The following is a 19,396-nucleotide window of genomic DNA, read 5'->3' on the forward strand; positions in this document are numbered from 1 at the left end:
CACGCTCCTGGCAAGAAACCACGTTCTGCAGCAGAGAAAACTTACTTAGAGTAACTTTAATAAAACTTATCTTTTTAACGGCATGACATTTTGGCATGTCATAGCAAGAAACAGCAGGTGTAACCACGGACATTAACAAGGTGTCTATTTCCTTCAAAAGTCTCACGGCAGCTAAAAGAACACTTCAATTTCCAGTTATCAATTTGAAACTGGTGTGTGGTGAAACCCCCAGTAGACCATTAACCCACTGGTTATCAATGAGTTTTTCGGCAATAAGAACTCCTGAAAGATAGAAACATAGAGAAAGAAATCCTTCTCTACAACAAACTGTTAATTGACTTTCAGTCTCTCATACACCTATAGATACACACTTTACAACTAGTCACAGTCCATTCACAGCTAATGTGTCAGAGCAATAATACAACGGCATGAGCATGAGGCATACATATCAGCTGGGTGAGTGGCAGGCAGGGGCCTAGCATGGGGTTGAGTAGTGGTGTGAAGGGGAACACAGGGTATGTGTGTGTGTGTGTGTGCGTGTGTAGTTCGTGGGGGGTAGTGTCGGGGGTCTTTCGGGCGGAGGGACGTGGGGGCATCGCTGGGATAGTGATGCAGGAGGAAAAGGTCAGGCAATGTAAAGTATTTGTTGTGCTGATGCAGGGAGAGGACAGCTGCTCGGAGAGATCAGATGCTGCTGCAGCTCCAGCTTGGAGGCGAGTCTGCAGGGCTGAGATGGGGTCAACTTTTTATAGCCCCCTCCCCCTCGGCTTTTTCCTAAACAGGGAGGAAGGAGGTGGAGAGCTCTGCCGACCTCCAGCACTCCTACGTAAACAAATCGAGTAGCGTGCCCCCAGAAGTGAGCTGGCCAAATCTGGTCAGCTGGTCCACAACCAGGAACCGCAAAGTGAAAAGTCACTGCACTTTAATGGCTCATGGCAACGCCCTCTTTCAATAACTGGATGAAAACTAAACATATATCTCCCTCTAAAGTCTCATTTTGTTTCCCTTGCATCATCAACTTGAATATTGAACTCCTTTCATGTCTTCTTTTTTATTTTTAGACATCTCCTGTGAAGAATCTGGATTCAATCACCACAAGTGCAGTCCCCCCCCCCCTCACTCCACCATGCGATCCACTCCCCAGGACAACTTCCAACAACAAGTTAACCCCCCCCCCTTTTTGTTGTGTCGTTTATCCTTGCGGCAGACATTACTGTATTCTCTATGCATTGCAGCACTTTGTATGGTACATGGATTCAGCCACATCCTCTGGCTGATGCTCTGCCATGTCGCTTTATGAATCAGCTTTGAAATACTTTCCATTCAGCTGCTGTGTAGAAAACCTATCTCTGCTGAAATGCTGTTTGGGCCCTGCAACGTGTCTATTCAAAAGGAAACAAGTTTCGGTTAAAGTTCATTGTCACTCATCATCGGCAAAGCCGCCATTTTATCACTATGACTGAGGCTGTCTTGACAAATTAAGTTGTAACATGCAACCTTGCTCAAGGAGACATTGCCAGGAGACATGTTTGTTGCCTCCAGCTTGTCTCTTTGAGAAGATGGACGACATGGCCTTATAGAGAAGGACATTCATCTTACCTTGCTTCTTAAAGTTTTAACAGCAAAGTCATATATAAAGAAGGTTGTCTGGAGTTTTTGCTGAATGATTTGACAGTGTACTGACATCCAGTAACTGGTGCTCATCATGAATCATGGCTCTGAGGGGAAAACAAGGAGAATTCACTGTATTCACTGCAAGTTACATAACCTTACATTGATCCACACAATAAGGTAATTTATCACAATAATGACATCATACAATGTGTATTTTACACAGATTTCTCAAGGACAGGGACCATATGTCTGCACTGAACCAAATATATGCAGTAATGTTGAATTACATTATATTTTCTATCATAGTAACTACAGTCAGAGGAGGATTTGAAATGATTTCTGGATTTCAAAAAAACACATTATAGAGTTTTCCAAGTCAACAGTAGCCAAATTATTAATATATTACATTAATGTGTATCATGTTACTACCCCATCACTATTTTTTCACGATGACATTTCCATGTTTGTATGAGCTGGTGGCTCAAGTTCTACTAAAAGTACATGTTTCTTTGGGTCTTGACTCACAAAAAGCTGCTAATACCTGCACGACTGAGTTGTTTGTTAAATTCTAAATGCACACATTTTGTATGTTACGGTGAAAAGAGAAAAACACCGAGTGTGTTGCTCAGATGTAGCAGAGCTGGGACTCTGGTTTAACAGTGTACTTAGGTCATTAAGTAGTGTTGGGCCTAATGAGTCAGAACCAGCTCCGACATTTAGGGGATAACTTCCTCTACTGGTCTTAGTTTATTTGACACTTTTGTGTAATGAGATGGGAGCGTGAATGTGTGTCTGTGGGTGTGGGTGTGAGTTATGTGTGGCATTTCAGCATTCTGTGATCGCACAACAAGGAGTCATGTTACTTCACTGTAGACAGCAGCATACAGACTGTACATGTACTGTGTCATTTTCCCCTTGTTTAAACTACTTGACCTTTGGCAAAAATATGCATAAAGTGAGGTTTTTGTTTTATTATACATTAACCGATGACACCCAGATAAGAATTAAAAAAAAATGTTTTATTGCTTTCTGCACAATGTAGTTCTCTTTCCTTTTGAATACACATTGGGGCATGTGAGCCATTTTGCTTTACTTGACTCAGTTTTAATAGGATCCCTCTGTGGGAATAATGCAAAAACATAGATTGCTATTTTTGCATGTTTCAAAACTAAAGGTATTTGGAGCTGCTGGTCAGTCTGTGTACCTTAATCCTGTAAAATACATATGTTATTATGCCTCTTTGAAAACAGACTTTATTAAAAAAATACCCTGTGAGTTGATTATGAATTCATGCAGTGATTTGGAAGATTTGTTGTTGATTGAGCAGTAGATTGGTTCGTAAATTGCTGTTGCAACATTTAATGCATTTTGCGGTGAAATGTAATTCAAAATTTGTACATTAAATTAATGACATGTTGTCATTCTTAATAATAATGTTTTAACTATTATTTTAAATGAAGTTGCCTTCATGACCGGTGAGCACAGTGCACATAAAAACGTTATTTTTTTAGAAACAATAAGATCCGTTGTAAAAAACTGATCAATTTTGCCAATGAATCCTATAAAAAATTACTTTAAAGCAAATTGTGAGATATGATAGTCTACCTCCTGCCACAGAGTTTTTAAACTATATGTCTGAACAGAAAGTTGCCAAAGGTGAAAGATAATTAACATATTTTTACTAATTTCAGATTATTTATTTAAACAGATTTACATATCATTTTTAAACCCTGTGAACAATAACGCCAGTCACAACTATATTTTGATTTGTAAGCTCCAATAAACCAGCTATTCTAATGTCCTGAACATAAAATTCACAAAAAGAATTCTTCTGATCATTATTAGCTTCTTGTATGACCTTTATCTGTGAATAATAATGTACTTAATGCACTTGGATGGTCACTCTTGAGTCACCCGCTCTGACACCAGGGAATGGCTGTAAACCTTGGTGACAGCAGGAGCACGATGTCGACTTATTGTAAAGTGAAACATTTGTAATGGTTTCTGAAAGATGCACTGTAATTTAGATGATATCATGTGTTAAATCATTCTTCCAGGTGTCCTTCAACAAGCCTGCTGACTTCGAAGTTAAATATGAGAAACGGACTGTGTCGATGCTTGCTTTTGTATAAAGACAGATGGATCAGTGGATGTGAGATGGTTCGAGGCAAGTGCATAAAGATTGTAAAGGTTTGAAGTAAGAAGGGGGCACATATTTGAATGCAATGCCTTCGTGGCTCCACGCTCAAAGTGACATTGTGCTGTGTTTTATGTCTGATGCCAACTGTGTCGCATGGCTGCCCCCGAAAAAGACAGAGGTCAGGATGAACCGCTCGGTACCTTGAAAGCAGGAGTAAGTGCTGTGTTTGCACTTACTCACTCGAGAGTAATGGCTATGATGAATGTGTGTAATGTAGACTGACAAGCCTACATATGTTTGCAATAAATTCAAAACGCAAGCTACTCAACATGTTTGTGTCCATGATTTTAAATCACTTCAAGGCCTTATTTTACACTTTTTATTGGAAGACTTACACAGAAGATTCATATATTTATATTTGGGAAGTTGGAAAAGAGCCAACTTGAATGATTGATTGAGTCATTTATTTATAGATTGATAAATGTTATTAAATGATTTTTTAATCTCCAAACCAATAAATTGATCAAACAGAGATGGGATTGTTTTTTTTTTTCACAACATGGAGGCCCCCAAATCATGTTATTATCTATTAAAGGTTTATAACTGATCTTTGAAATGTAAATGAATTGTGTATTATTTATGAATGACTCTACTATAGTAACGTATTTATCCTCTAAATATTTGGTTTAAAAAAATGGTGCCATTGATTGAGGATGAATTCATCAAAATTACTAAAAGAAAAAATATATACTATTACCAAATTATGTTGTAATCCTCCTCAATAAAGATAAAGCTGTGGCTACATTGAACAATATATACAACCATGCCTGTGTCCATCCCTCAATACTTAAACACTGGTGGATAATCCCTTTCAAACTATTTTCCTATATTGATTGACAGACTGTTTCTGAGAATTAGCACATATTTTTCATTCTGTGGTTTAATGTGTATCTATCTTTGCATCGCCTTCCCTTCAATTTGACACATGACCGATAAGGTTTCACCACAAAAAACACGGAAAAGTTAATGACATGGGTCAAAGGCAATCAAACAGATTTATGCCAGCAGAAGTACACATTTGGCATCTGCCTGCCTGCGAGGTTAGCTTTCTGGTGACACTGAAACATCACCCGGGCCGGGGGCTTAAGTTTAACCTGACAGTTTGCTGCTGTGTTGATTCGGTTGCCTTGGATGCAGCGAGACTGGCAGACACTGGTTTGGCCCCAGCTGCTCTCGGTGGTTTCTAAAGAATCTACATTAAGGCCCAGTTGTTGTGTTTGGATGCCAGCAGGGGCTCTGATGTCACCGCAGTGACACAAGAAGATTCAAGATTGATTGCCTCACCTGGATCAACAAGATGCACAGGACACTCAGGAACATTTTGTCTTATGCACCCCAAACTACCAATAAGCACTTGTTTACTAGTATAACTAATGCTGCTGACAGAATCAATTTTTGTTTTCCATCTTGAAATATCTCATCTCTTTCTACACTTGAAACCATCAGAAGAAAACACAGATCTTCAATAAGCACAACTGAGTCTGCAGCCATTATCCAGATCTGTGAGGCCTGCAATGCCTTTAGCTTACAATGTTAGCATGCTAATATGCTCACACTTAATATACTGATGTGTAGCAGACATTATACTATATTTAATGAATTCATGATAGTAGTTCATCTTCTTAGGATACTAACATCGCTAACTGGCATTAAAACAGAGCACCCTTGAGTCTAATGATTTGGTTCGCTGGTCACAAACCAAAAGCAGTGGTGGAAGGTAAGAGGATCAAATCAGATTCATCCACTGGTAAATGTATTGGTTTTCAATGGTTTGTGATCATAAAATGTATTCAAAATGTAATTTAAAGCAATATTTTTAAATATACATTTGTGCATTTTAAGCCACGCTATAACTTACTTTAAATAAATATATAATGTACAATAATATACTCATTTTCTAAGCAGCACTCATCCTGACAGATAAAACTGACTTTGACAGAGAAACTATGTGGAATGCCCCTTTAAAGACAAAAGGAACAACATGTGTAACTGTTTCGCTAAATCCATGAGCAAAGAGTCCAAGGTATTGTAAAGTGTTTCCCGTTCATGTTTATTGTCAGTCGATTACAAATCAAACAAACCGATCCCTAAATATGGAAACACAAATTCAGCTGTTGCAGCAATGTACAAAAAAATTGTTTCAAGTGTTGATGGATTCATTGTTTTATAGATATAATTTTCATCAGAAAAAGGAGAAGGAAGGGAGGATGGATGGATGGATTGATGGATGGATGGATGGATGGATAGATGGATGGATGATGAATGCATATATAAAACACTGAACTGCTCCTCCACATTAAATACATTTAATTAAAAAACAAAGGAATGTTTTTTTTTAATTACATACACTGTACATCTTCACTGTGGCTGTGCTGGGGAAAACAATTACATGAGTACCATTCAAGCTGAGTATTACACATCAAGTAAAACATCCAGTATGTGTCATAAATACATTTTCAAAGAAATCCATATAAAGACAACGCCCGAATTCCTGATTTCCAACAAAAGTTCAAATTAAAATCACTTAAATACTCACAGGAATGTAAACACAGCATGTGTTGTTATAAAAAGACATTCACCAATTTCCCCTCTAGCAGTCATTCACTGCTCGAGGCTGAGGTGTGCTATGCTGTCTGAATGCAATGAATCCTCTCTGAGTGAACATTGGCTCCTGGACACAGCTCAAGCCGTCTCTACCAGCTGGAGTCAAAAATCTTCTTGCACATGTTCGAGTTCTCCTGGTGAAGAGGGAATTCAGAGCCGGGCAGCAGCTCCTTCTTGGTCTTACGCGTCATCACGTTCTTACCTGATGACAGGCTTTCATATCTGGTCAGGTGTTCACTGAAAGCAGAACATTAAGAATCACAAGTTAGGTTTTGTTGATTCAATAACGGAAAAACCCAATTAATATTTTGTATACTGAGAGGGTTGTGCAGTACCTGTAGGGGAAGGTAGTTTTGTCCATCTGCATGCACACCAGGAAGGGATATTCAGAGAACTGGACAGTGGTCATGAAGTCCAGCGCAACCTCTGTTTCAAAGCTGACCTCCACACCTGCTCTCATGAAGTCCATGTCCACTGTAACATTACCAGTGACCACGAGCGCTCCTCTGAAACAAACAGAAAGGGAAAGTCAAGTTAAGATACGCTAAACGGGCAAAGCTAAAACATTGGGCCGGTTTTACAAAGATAGACTGTGAATACAGTTGAATTCATCCGTTGCACACAATTCAGTAACAATACGAAAAAATTTGGTGATGTCACATTGCAGAGCAGTGCAGAGCTATAGCAGGGCTGAGTTGTGGGTGCTACATGTAGCAGGACTACCTCTCTTTACTCAGGCTTATCATTTCCTCATGCAATCTAAAACAACTGACAGGTTACAGAGGTCAGTTAATCTCTTTCCCTTCTCAGTGATCAATCAACAACAGTTGTCAACACACCATGGATTATTTAACTTTTTTTTGTCAGTGCTGCCGGACACCAGATGTTACACTTTTGTTGTAAGTTACTCTTGATATGCTGAAAATAACTTTTCTCTGACACTGGCCCCTTGATTTCCTCGTTTGAGGCCTTGTTTGTGTTCCAGTGGCTCAAAAGCTCAAACGCCAAACAAGCAGAGAGTTCAACCACCGTGTGCCAACTTCACCTCAGGTTCCAAGTCTGTGCCAGACCAGTTGAAAATCCAACCTCTGTAACTTTACTCATGGAGACATGCATTGGCACAGATGCCAGTGTGGTTTGTTCTGCTTCTATAGATAGCATGCCAGTCTATTATCAGAGGGGAAGAGGTACAACTATGCTGATCCATTCACCTGCCTCTGCCATTCCCCTGCACACACGGGTCAGAGCGTTCTGAAGTGCAAACCCAAGACCCTCTGAAACCCATGTGACTCTGAACAGTGATGAAGTGCAGAATCTTAAATCACTTTATCATTTCCTGTGATGCTGGTCTAAAAATATGTATTGTATTGTTATATTTGTTGTGATCGAATCTCCCAGAATCAGGATTTTTTGTTGCACCTAACTTGGATTTCTAAATTCCTTCATTTCCATGTTTTGCAAATCAATCTTGATGGAAGTTTACACTGAGGGGGGTACATTTAATGCACTAACAATGCAAGTGTAATTATATGGTACTATGTCTGGTAATAGATTAAAATGTTCCTGCATTGCCAGTGAAATGTACCGGCTGAAAAAAGTTTTGGACTAACTTTTTTTGCATTTTCCAGTTAGCAAAGTAAATTCTCAGTATTTAAGTGAAAGAATATGAAGAATATGACAAAGCGCTTAGAAAATATCACATAAATGAATGTTTGAAGAACCTGCAGCAGTGCGGTTCAAACCTGCTTTCATCACCAGATGCAGCAAGTTAAGAGGCACTGGTGTAATGACGTGCGCTGCTTTCAGCTGCCATTGACTGTAAAGTTTTAAAATAGGGAGCTGGACAGAGTTGATGTCATGTCCACACAAACGTAGAAATGAGACAGGTGTGAGCCACCATATTGGAGCATGTCCAACGTGCCGGTGGAAGAAATGAATCAGACGGCACTTATAGCCTCTCTAAAGTGCACATGAATCCGCCATCCGCAGGAATCTATTCGCAGCAGTCACAAAGGTTTGTTTTCTAAGAATTATCTGTCCATCACAAAGGCCTTTGCCCTCTGTTAGATCACCCTGTACATATAGTTCTTCACAAACACACCCAGTGAGATAATCTATCGTTCAGCACTTGGTCTCGACTCTGTGACCCACATACAGTATGTAGCACATAACAGTCTGTTATAGGTTCTCAGGCGACTAAGTTTGGCCCCTGGACAAAAGCACCTGCTGCAGCGGCAGTGTATCGTGTCTGGAATGTACCTGTTGTTGACGCTGGTCTTGGACTCTCTGTACCACAGACTGATCTCCATGCCTCCAGAGATATCGATGGCTAACCCTCCTTGAAACTCTGCACTGGCCTTCAGACCAGACTGCAGCTGAATGACCTGCGGGAACGGAGAGGAGAAGAAAAATCTGTCAAATTGAGCAATAGTCGGGGCAATCCTTTTTCATATTTCTTATATTTCCTTATGTTTAAATTGTATGTTGACTCATTTCATACTTTTGTACTTGTTTTTACCGTCCCCTCTATGTTGTAATAACAAATTTCCCCATAGTGAGTCGAATAAAGGATCATCTTTTCTTATCCTATCTTATCTTATTCATACGGAATATGTTATAAGGACAAGGATTATGAATTAGGACTGGTGCCAGTGGACTCGGCTGTGGCTCAGGAGGTACAGAGGGTCGTCCACTAGACCTGATTCCACCACCAGAGTTTGCTTGTTTCTCGGTCGTGACTCGTTACCTCAGAGTGGTCAGTCAGCAGGATGAGGCCCTTCACTACGTTCATGGGATCCCCGGTCATGGAGAACATTTTCGACATGAGGTCACTGTAGCCCTTGAAGAATGTGACGGGCCTCAGCTGGACATCGAACAGCAGCGCCGACATTCCGGCGAACGACTCCAGGTCTTCCTCTCCCTCGTCGGGGGTGGCAGCGATCAGCGACTCCAGACCCTGAGCCTCAATTGCCACCTGGAAGACGTGAGGATTATCCATACATCTTATCAATAAGGAACTTTCACTTACACGACCTGAAATTTAAATTTTATAGCACAATCATTTATATCTAATAATGTCTGTTATTTCTTCACCTGCAGTCCATGTAGCATTGCTCCTTTACTGGCACCATAAATATTCATGTTGCTTCTCCTCAGGATCCCAGAGCCTGAGTACAGGATGTCCAAACTGTATGTGGACGTCACGTCAGCAGATTCTGCAGAGAATGGAATTCTGGTTTATTCTTGTGCTCAAGGTAATCATTCAAAGACCTCACTTAGCATCCATGTAGCTGCAATGTTACAAGTCTTATTGCACAGGACCCTGGAGGAACAGGTCTCCATGATCAGTCTAATGTGCTCAAACATGTTAAAGCTATAATGCAGCCAGCCACAAGGGGGCGATCAAGATGGTTTGGCTTCACTTTTCGGAACTTTCACGTCGTCCATCTTTGTTTATAGTCTATGGCTTAGAGAAAACGGCTGATTACTTACGAGCCATGAATCCTGAGTAGGAAGATGATGACCCAACTTTAGCGAACCGGTTGTAGTTATGGGAATTCATGTCCTTCATAGCTTGGCGTATGATTTTGCTGAAAAAGGCAGAATGCAGTTTTAGAAAAATCAATGTCAGGTTTTAACCACTTTCTGTCAAAAGTTACTCCACTGGATTTCCCTCAACGCACCTGGCAGGCATCTGGAAGCGGAGAATGTCTTGGATCTTAGACAACATGTACTTGTTCATTTCATGAGGCAGGTTCCCGATGGACAGGAGCAGGTTCCTGACCTCGGTGTAGGACGGGTTGCTACTGAGGATGACGTCCGCAGCAGCAGCTCGAACGTTCTTCTCGTAGATCCGTCGGTTCTGGTGGTAAACCCTGTTCACTGTCTGTTTCACCTGAGGTGACAGGGAAATAAATGGATTCAGATTATGTTCCACTCTAATTCAATCCACTTCAGATCAAACTAAATGTGTACTGCTGCGTACCTCATCGGTCATGAGCTCGAAGTCATATCTCTGCAGGGAGGTGAGGGCGATGGTGCAGTAGGCTCCCACCTCGGACTCTGCATATTTGGTGAAGATGGGAATGGCCTCGGGGAGCAGAGAGTTTTTCAGAGCCAGCAGGTACATCTGCACCTCGGAGGCCACCTGTGTGCTGTCAGGGCCGTCCAGGATCAGCCTCTTCACCTGCACCACGGTCTGAGAGGTAAACATAGAGCAGAGGGTCATCAGTCAGCTCATGGATCCACTGAGGTTTCATCACATTTTCAAAGAGGAAAGATTCATGTCTATGTAAACTGACATCCACCATATCTTACATCCTGACATAAAACACAGGTTTCAAAATAAACTCTGGAGCTCTTATTTGTGTATGTATCTTCTCAGAGGTCATCTTCCACTTACCGGTAGGTTGCACTCTCCTTTCTTACACAGTTTGTGGACCAGGGCTCCCATAATGATCACCACCGACTCTTTAATGTCAGGGCTGCCGATCTTTCCCTTAGAAATTTCCTGAAAATAAACACTTCTGATAAGAATTCACAGAAAGCATTACACGCTGGCGTATCATTTATAAGAATATCATGAATTGATTTTTGATTGAATTTTGTTCTCAAAACAAATTTTTCTCAACATGTTTCAAACATTACTATTATTTTGGGCACAAAATTATTTATGTTGAGTGGTTCTGAAGTGCAAAACAAGGCAACAAACAACAAAAGACACAAAACCATAAAATATAAAATGTTCATGTCATTAACTACTGACAACAACATGCCGCTCACCAGCAGAGCCTGGAGCATCCTCTCATTGGGATGTGAAGCGAAGCCGCAGGCGTAGAGAAATCTCTCCTGCAGGACCAAACCTTTGGAGTCGGTGAAGTTGAGGAATTGAAGCATGGCATCGAGAGACGCAGCGGTTTGGGAGGAGGTCACAGCATCCACCACCTGAGGTCTGGCAGCAGCAGGGCGACATGACACAGAGTAATAATGAGTCAACCCTCTTAGATCCTGACATTGCAAAGCTTCAGAGTTGCAGTCATTCAAAGGACCAGCAGAGCGGTGGTGTCAACAGGAGGTAAATGATGTAGGAAAAGAGGAGGGGCTGCTTTACAGAGATGTCTTGCTGGCACTCGTCAGGACTTTGAGGATCTCGTCCTTGGACGCCTTCCGAATGCTCTGGATGAGGGCCAGGAAGCTCCGTGGAGCCATGGATTTGGACAGGCTCGCTGGCTCCAGCTGCTTCTGTTCAGTCTGCCAATGTTCAAAAAGCTAGGAGGACAAACCCAGGAGAGGGGATTAGGAGACAGATCGTCTTCAGTCACTAATAACACTACAGTTATAATCAGTAAGCATTAATTAATGCTGCTTTTTAAGAGTAATTTGTAATAATAATCAGAGAAAACCCAAAAGGAAAGGAAATGTAAAGTTTACTGATTGAATAATGTTCTGCAGAGCTCTTAGTGAAACTGCACAAGATAAAATATTGAAACACTTCAATTCCTGCAACTTATAATGAGTTGTAAGAATTCATAAATAGTAACCAGCACATCAAGACGTCAAGAAAGACTAGGGATAAGACAGTGAGACAGGTTCTAAAAAACTATTTGGTTGAGCCAAACTCAAAGCACCTGGTTTAAAACTTGAATTTTCCTCTTCATGTCTTGAACAAATTGAAAAAAATAAGACCCAGAATTGCCAGAATCATTCTTACATATGCAGAGTTGCAGGAAGGAGCTCCTAAATCTATTTTGAAGTCTGAAAGGGAAGGTGTGAACTCACTGATGGACAACCCTTGCACTGGGCTGTGAACTTTTCAGCCACGATACCAACAGCTGCCAGTTTGTCATCGATTGACTTGACGACCCCGGCGGCATCTTTCCCAGCAGCTTCCAGTGGTCCAGCCCCAGTGCCTGTCAGCGTGAGGGTTTGCCTGCAAAACAAGGACAATTTAAATGTACAGTCTGCTCATATGAGACACAGTACAGCTGGTTTATCTGCTTGTAAAGTATTTACCTGGACACGACTCTTGCTGCCACAGCTCTGCGAACATTAACTCCCAGGAAGTGGATTTCTTCAGCCGCAGCAGAGCGGATGAAACCGTCCTCAAGAGTGAACACTGTGACAGAGCTGGACTTCCTGTTCACACCCAAAACCTGAAGGGGGACATGTTGACACGTGATGAGCGAGTCAGCAACATTCTTATTTTAGCACAATTTAGTGTGTTTGTCTGATAAGAGACTCTATATAAAGATGGACGTGACGGCTCCCCGAAAGTGAAGCCAAAGTGTCTCGATCGCCCCCTGGTGGCTGACTGCAGTATAGGTCATACACCTTGCCTCCACCATGTTAGTGGATTGGACATTGACACAATGAAAAGTCAAAATGCACATCACATAAAATTCAATGAAAGTGTTTTTTCAGTCATTTTGGATATTCTTATCTCAGTTTGGTTTTAATTAATTATCTGATATTATAAAATGTCATGTTTGTCAGTTGAGATTGACTTGTAGTTGCTCGAGCTTGTGTATCAGTGAGACTTTGATACAAGGTTACAATGGAGTAAATAGGACATGAGGTCTGAAGCACAAATTATGTCAAGATGGCAGCGTTCTTATCTGGGATATTTTGGCTTCATTTTGTCCATTTTTACATACAGTCTGAGTTGTGGACGCAGACTGACCTGACTGTGTGTGGTGAATCCCGTCTCTGCCGTCTTACACGTCTCCAGGTTCTTGGTTCTCGTCACTTGACCTTGAGCTGCCTTGTACTCGACTGTACACCGTCCAGACACATCGTTCTGTTCAAAGACACAAGTCAAGATGTTACATGTCTTCCAATATAAAATAAGTACATGAATGCGATGGGAGAATTGTCGTGCAATTTACCTCGATGACCTTCCCAGTACTGAGCTGTAGCTGCAGTAAGCTGGCCAGCCCTCTCTTCAGGTTTTTGATGGTGACTGGTTCAGCCCAGTAGGAATAAAATGCTTTAGCCTACAGAAGATGTGTGAAAATAAAGAAACATGTTAAACAAAATTTTATGCTTCAACTTGGGAAGTCTTACATGCACTGTAGGTAAAGCAGCTATTGATGCAGCCCTGTACCTAAGTGCTGCAACCCACAAAGGCCGTCAGGGTGTCAGCTTTCCCTGCACACTTGTGCACATGACACATGACATCAGGTCCTATTTACAGATCATTACATATAAAAATAACATATAGTCTTTGAAGTGCAGATCAAAAACACGGTGGAAATACATTGGTATTAGCACATGGCTTTTAGAGAAAGAATAAATCCCGAACCTAAACTAAAATCTGACTATTACTGGATTATGGCAGTCAATGATGATATTTAATAGGTTTAATAGGTATTTAATTTAATATTGTAATGATTTATCAACCAATGTTGGTTTCAGCAAAAAATATATAATATTTAAAAATAAACATTTATGACACAATTGTAGTGAGTGAAGTTAAAAAGTAAACTTAACTTTCTCTGACATGAAATACACTTTTTGTACTTATCTGCCAACGTAAAAGGCCAACAACGATAATGATATGACCAATGATAATGATGAGCTAAAATATATCATGGGTCATGCTGCTGTATCAGTTGGGCTAAAAATGATCTTCTTAATGATCAAACATGAGTACACAGCCCTGACCTGTGAACTTCTTTTAGAACCATTATTTGTTTTTAAATCATCCTCTAATAAACAACATCACATCACACCACAAACTTCTCCCTTGACGTCTCACTCTGGTTGAATAAGGGACTTGTGTCTTGGTCATGAGTGAAGATAAGTGGCGTATTACATCATCCGACGCTGTAGCCTATACAGTATGTAATTTATCTGTGGCGCTCAACCACAACATCAGATAGGAGCAGCCGAAATAGGTTTCCACTGCTGCTCTCTGTATCTGCCACAGCCTGCCACTGTTAAAATAACCAACAACACCAGGGGAGACACTGATCTATCAGGTTTCACACACACACACACACACACACACACACACACACACACACAACAACGGCTCCTTCGTCCGAAACTAACTCCACATTAGACCAACATTTAGCCTAATAGGTGAAATCTAAACCAACTTGTAGGTGCTGCTTTACCCCAGGGAAATGAAAATATTGTTTCTCATATGGAGATAAGATACTACATTTTTTACTTTTGTTAAAATTTGAATGACACTCAGTAGTGCTCATATCGCCGCCAGGGCCAAACAAGAAATATAAAGAAAAAATAAGGTGGACGATTCATGTTGTCACAAAACATAGTTAAAGAAAGTTAAACTTGCAGTACAAAACATTTGTATTTGTACTCTTGGAAACAGTTTCCTCAGCAGTATTTACCATCGTATCATTCTTCTCCCGAGGTTTTAAATGGCAAATCTTAAAACCACCGTATTGCTAATTTATCATTGGATGATATGACATGAGAACAGAGGATGATTTTGGCTGAAGCTAAAAAAATCTCACAACTAACATGAGTCTTATCAACCAGGTCGGAGCGACTCCGGAAATCAGGTTTGTTCATTCATTCAATAACCTTCTGATCCTGCTGACCTTTGCACACACATTCATTCAATGACCTTCTGAACCTGCTGACCTTTGCACACACATTCATTCAATGACCTTCTGAACCTGCTGACCTTTGCACACACACACATACACACAGACATACACACACACACACAAACCTGGGATTTCCCCTGCCAGCATCATTGCTCCAGCAAAAGTGAAACTCAATGATCGACTGAAGACAACACCTACAATTGGCTTCTGAACTTCTAATGTCACCTAAAGTAAATACCCCTCATATGAATAAGACTCTTAATTGGTTGACAGTACAAATAAAACATAATCTGTACAATCAAAGGTCTTTTGAGCAGTTTCTTATATTTTTTATTACTGTCCAATAAAAATGCCGCTAATTACAGGTTTGTGTTGAGGTTAAGTGGATTAGGTGAAAAATGATGGGTTAGGGTGAATATTATATTACATATATTAGTCAGGAAGTACTACTTGGCGTGAATACAGACCACATTAATGTTTGCCAACAATATTCCCCCTAATGGTAAAGGGCAAATTACTTTGATAGTACGTTAAGATAAGAGAAAACTTCTCAACAAGAAGAGCTTGTACAGATGATACCAGTTGTTTCGTAGGTAACATCAATGTCTTTTGACTTTTGCATAGATAAAATTCATAAAATGTATGAAAATAAAGTCTCTTAACTCACCTTTCCATTCCTGAGATGCAACATGAAAGGTTTTGTCAGAGCGGCCAGTTTACTTTCCCCCATAACGCTTTCGACTGTTGATCCATGGAGGACGCTCTTCTTCGCAGATCGATGGGACACAGGCTCCAGCCTCACGTTTGAGATCTATTCAACAGAGATTCATCTCATCATTCAAAGCCTCCAGTTCCTTTTTTTTCTCTACCATTTCAACACACCATCAGTTCTACACCCTGTTGTCTCTCTCCCTACCGTCAGTTGGATCAGCTGGTCGTCCTTGTTGCTCGGATCCCTCCACACCAGAAAGGCGTCCACATCACTTGAAATCCTGTGTCCGGTGTCTCTCGACCCCCGGGCCTTGTCCACCAGCACCTCTGTGGTGTAGCTGAATTTGTACAGCTGGTTGTTGTTGAGCCGGGGTCCTGAGGCCCCACCTGAAGAAACACAGGACACACACATGAGGGGAGGAAGTCAGAGACATCTGCTGAGAGACTCTCGGCTGTTATCTTATTGAAGTTTGGAGACACTGAAGGTCTAACAGTGCAGAATCTTTATATCTATTTTTTTAATACCATTGTTTGCCAAAATAATCACTGTGTCTGTTAATGGGTTTCTTCAGAGCAAATGTTTGGTTTCATTTCACGTCAGCACCTTAAAAAATCTTCATTTTAGTCTATAGCTGTATCCTCATATTTTAGTTCAGTTAAATTTAAATTTTGTCCGACTTGTTTCTCATATTGTTCTCCTAAAATTCACAGGGAGAAAGCAGTGAGACGAGACATTTGGTGAGTCATACCTGATACTTAAGGGAGATACATGGAGACTTGAGATGCCTTGCTAAATGTATTAATGGCTCTATATATCTCCCTTAAGTCTTAAGTATAACTTGCTGAATGTCTTGTCTCGCCTCTTTCTCCTTGTAAACTGTGGGAGAAATATTTGGATTCATATGTCAGACAAAAATAGGAACTAAAATGAAGCTGAAGTGAGAATCCCACTGAGCAGCAGAAAGTCAAACTTAGAGTTGTAAACTTTTGTTGCAGATCCGGATCAGGGGTCGAACCCAGGATTTGTTTTATAACCCTCTTTCACATTGTATGATGGGGCGTTTCACCGTTTTCACAGGGGATTATTCGTGGCTCTAGTTGTTAAAAAAAGATTTAGGGAACTGATACTATGAGTTTGTGAAAGCTGCTGCTGCTTGATAGAATCGAAGGAGACCGGTTGAGGTACACGCTCTTCAAAGTAACTCACACAGCAACACAAATCTCCTTCCTTCTGTGTTCGGAGCTTTTTAGAAACATTTTGTATTCTTCAAAATCTGACCTCCACTAAACACACCACACCATTTCTCATCCTCTTTTCAATTCTTTTTCAGAAAGGGATGCACTAGTGAGGTGATTCAATCACTGGGTGTGTTCACAGTGTGGTGCAGATAAAAATCTCTCCTCTGAACCTATTAACGACCGGCTCTTGGTCAGATATGACATTAGGCCCACGAGGGAAGACAGACTGACGTGTCAGTTTATGATTTCTTCACCGGTCACTGGGGGACGTGGAGCTAATTTCAACATCTAAATGAATGAATGAATGAATCTGGATCAGTTTGTCTTTAGTCAAACACAGAATGAAATATTTCAAGAGGCAAAACTACCTACTACATACTACATACTACATTCTTTACTGTTCAATTATTTCCCTTGACTGTTTTACTGCTGTTTGGAGAATAGTTGTTTTTGACCTAGATTCTTTTCTAGCTTCTTGATAAGAGATTAACTGAGAGGATCCGCTCACCTCCAAACATCCCAAGTAAATAATCACACGGAGAAAAATAAATAACAAAAGTCCCAATATGTCATCCACTCACCTTTGGCAGAAGCTGAGACAGCTGTACAAAGCAAGAACACAACGAGAGGTAACATGGTGTGTCCTCTGTCTGCAGCCAGATGGATCAAAACCGACACACACAGAGGAGAAGAGTCAGTGTCAGTAGCAGCAGTGGTCCAAAAAAAGAAAGGCAAAGCAGCAGGTCCGAGCTTCTCCTGTTGGGTTTTATCACAGAGGAGGGCAGACTCCAAACTCCACGCTCATGTACTAAGTACGAGATAACCAGGGAATCATTAACCTGGGTTCGCACTGATTCCACAGGGACCTCTGCTATTGGCAGAAGCAGCAGCCAGGTGCCCTCTTTTAATACAGTGGGCCGGCTGTGATTGACTGATTGATCAATGTAATGGGATTACCTGATCATTCAGCTCATCAATAAGGGAGACTTGACGTCTGGATGCTAAAGTTTCCAGATGCAAATGTCAGCAAACAATAGGTTGATGACATTTTCTATAGAATTCATGAAGAAACATGTATATTTACCAGGAGGTGGCGGAGAGACGTCCTCATGTTTAGCACCTTTCACCCAATTCCTCCTCAGGATGAACAGTCAGTACTGTGTCACTGAGTCTTGGTGGAGGAAGTGGGCAGTCTCACTGTGGAACCAGCCCTCCAGCTCATATTGCAGCAGCTGAGGAGGACCTAAGGTTTGGAAGATTTCAGCCTTTGTCCCAGAAAATGAATAGATGTTTTGTTCGTTTGTTATATGAGCTCACAAACAAAACTACAAGCTGTGGGAGATGGAGGATTGCAACCTCCAGCTGTTATTTCAGAAGCACTTCTCATTAACATGTGAATGATTGGATGAGGTTGATCGAAGGCCCAGTCAACTGAAAGGACCCATTAAAGATTCCCTCACTTTCCCATTAATCATTTTTCATCACTAGGACAAGAGGAACCTCTTCACACCCACTCAGCTGTCTTTGTTTAGATAGAATAGATCAAACACTCACTCAATGTTGTGTTTCTCACCTGTTTCTCAAACTGCACTGTTTTCACTGAACTTTAATTTCTTATTATTTTATTTTAAAAACCTTGTATAAAGCATTTCATATTTCTGTGCTGTTAAACTCTGGTAAACTAAACTGTTCTTTGGGTAAAAAAAATGGAAAAGGTTCCATCCTTAAGGAGCTGCCTCTTGACATTATTATGGTAAGCTACTTTTTAACAATGTGTTTTAGTTTTTAATTTCCACCATTACTTTCTGTACTTTGTTTGTTTCACTGTTATTTTCAATTTTCCTACTTTGTAAAAGTTGCCTTCGGTATAGGTGTCATATAAATGAATTGTACTACTGTTATTATCAAAGTTTTGATTTATCACACAACTCAAGAAAGGAGTCAATAACAGTATGAAGCAAAACTAAATCCAGCCAGTGGGTGTCAGTGTTTGCCTGCTGAGATTAACTGTCTCCCTCTGCAGCCTCTGTGGGTCAATCTGAAAACAGACCGAGGATCAGCTCTCCTCTGCTTATCCGATGACTCTCACTGTCCTGAAGATGCAGACGTCACCAGCTGTCAGGAAGCTGCTCGGTCTATAGATACCACTTCTGATGTCAGTGTCCAACCTTCAGCCAGAAGTCATGGAGCTGCTGCAGAGCTTCTCCCCTGAACAGTGATCATCCTCCACAGGAAGTGTGGCATGACCTGTGGCTCACTGGGGGAGGAGGACTGCCTTTAAAAAAATGAAATAGTTTTGTGACACAGGTCAAAGTTATAACTATTTGTTTTAAAAAAGAAAAAACAACTCAAACCTAATATAGCAGAAAACACTAAAGTGCAAAAGAATAATAATGGTTACAAAACAATGTAAAATAATGTAACAACAACATATATTAAAATAAACAGA

General features: G+C 40.8%; 1 protein-coding gene across 2 annotated transcripts; it reads right to left on the reverse strand.

Moving 5' to 3' along the window:
• Window positions 1–5,838: 5,838 nt before the first annotated feature.
• On the reverse strand, window positions 5,839–18,189 carry mttp (microsomal triglyceride transfer protein). 2 transcript variants are annotated; one of them, XM_053419315.1, is made up of 19 exons: window positions 18,032–18,189; window positions 17,529–17,597; window positions 15,914–16,095; window positions 15,665–15,808; window positions 13,303–13,410; window positions 13,098–13,214; window positions 12,431–12,570; window positions 12,197–12,347; window positions 11,529–11,686; window positions 11,201–11,369; window positions 10,821–10,928; window positions 10,404–10,616; window positions 10,102–10,313; window positions 9,911–10,008; window positions 9,512–9,633; window positions 9,165–9,392; window positions 8,678–8,802; window positions 6,754–6,924; window positions 5,839–6,655 (listed from the first exon to the last, which is right to left on the reverse strand). In XM_053419315.1, the coding sequence occupies exons 2-19, from the start codon at window positions 17,581–17,583 to the stop codon at window positions 6,508–6,510; spliced, it is 2,649 nt and encodes an 882-aa protein (XP_053275290.1). In that variant the 5' UTR covers window positions 17,584–17,597; window positions 18,032–18,189; the 3' UTR covers window positions 5,839–6,507. The 2 variants fall into 2 exon arrangements, with proteins under 2 accessions (XP_053275290.1, XP_053275289.1); XM_053419314.1 differs by lacking the exon at window positions 18,032–18,189 and having other exon boundaries at window positions 17,529–17,824.
• Window positions 18,190–19,396: the final 1,207 nt, after the last annotated feature.

The sequence above is a fragment of the Pleuronectes platessa genome, chromosome 3, assembly GCF_947347685.1.
Source record: "Pleuronectes platessa chromosome 3, fPlePla1.1, whole genome shotgun sequence".
NCBI classification, from domain to species: domain Eukaryota; kingdom Metazoa; phylum Chordata; class Actinopteri; order Pleuronectiformes; family Pleuronectidae; genus Pleuronectes; species Pleuronectes platessa.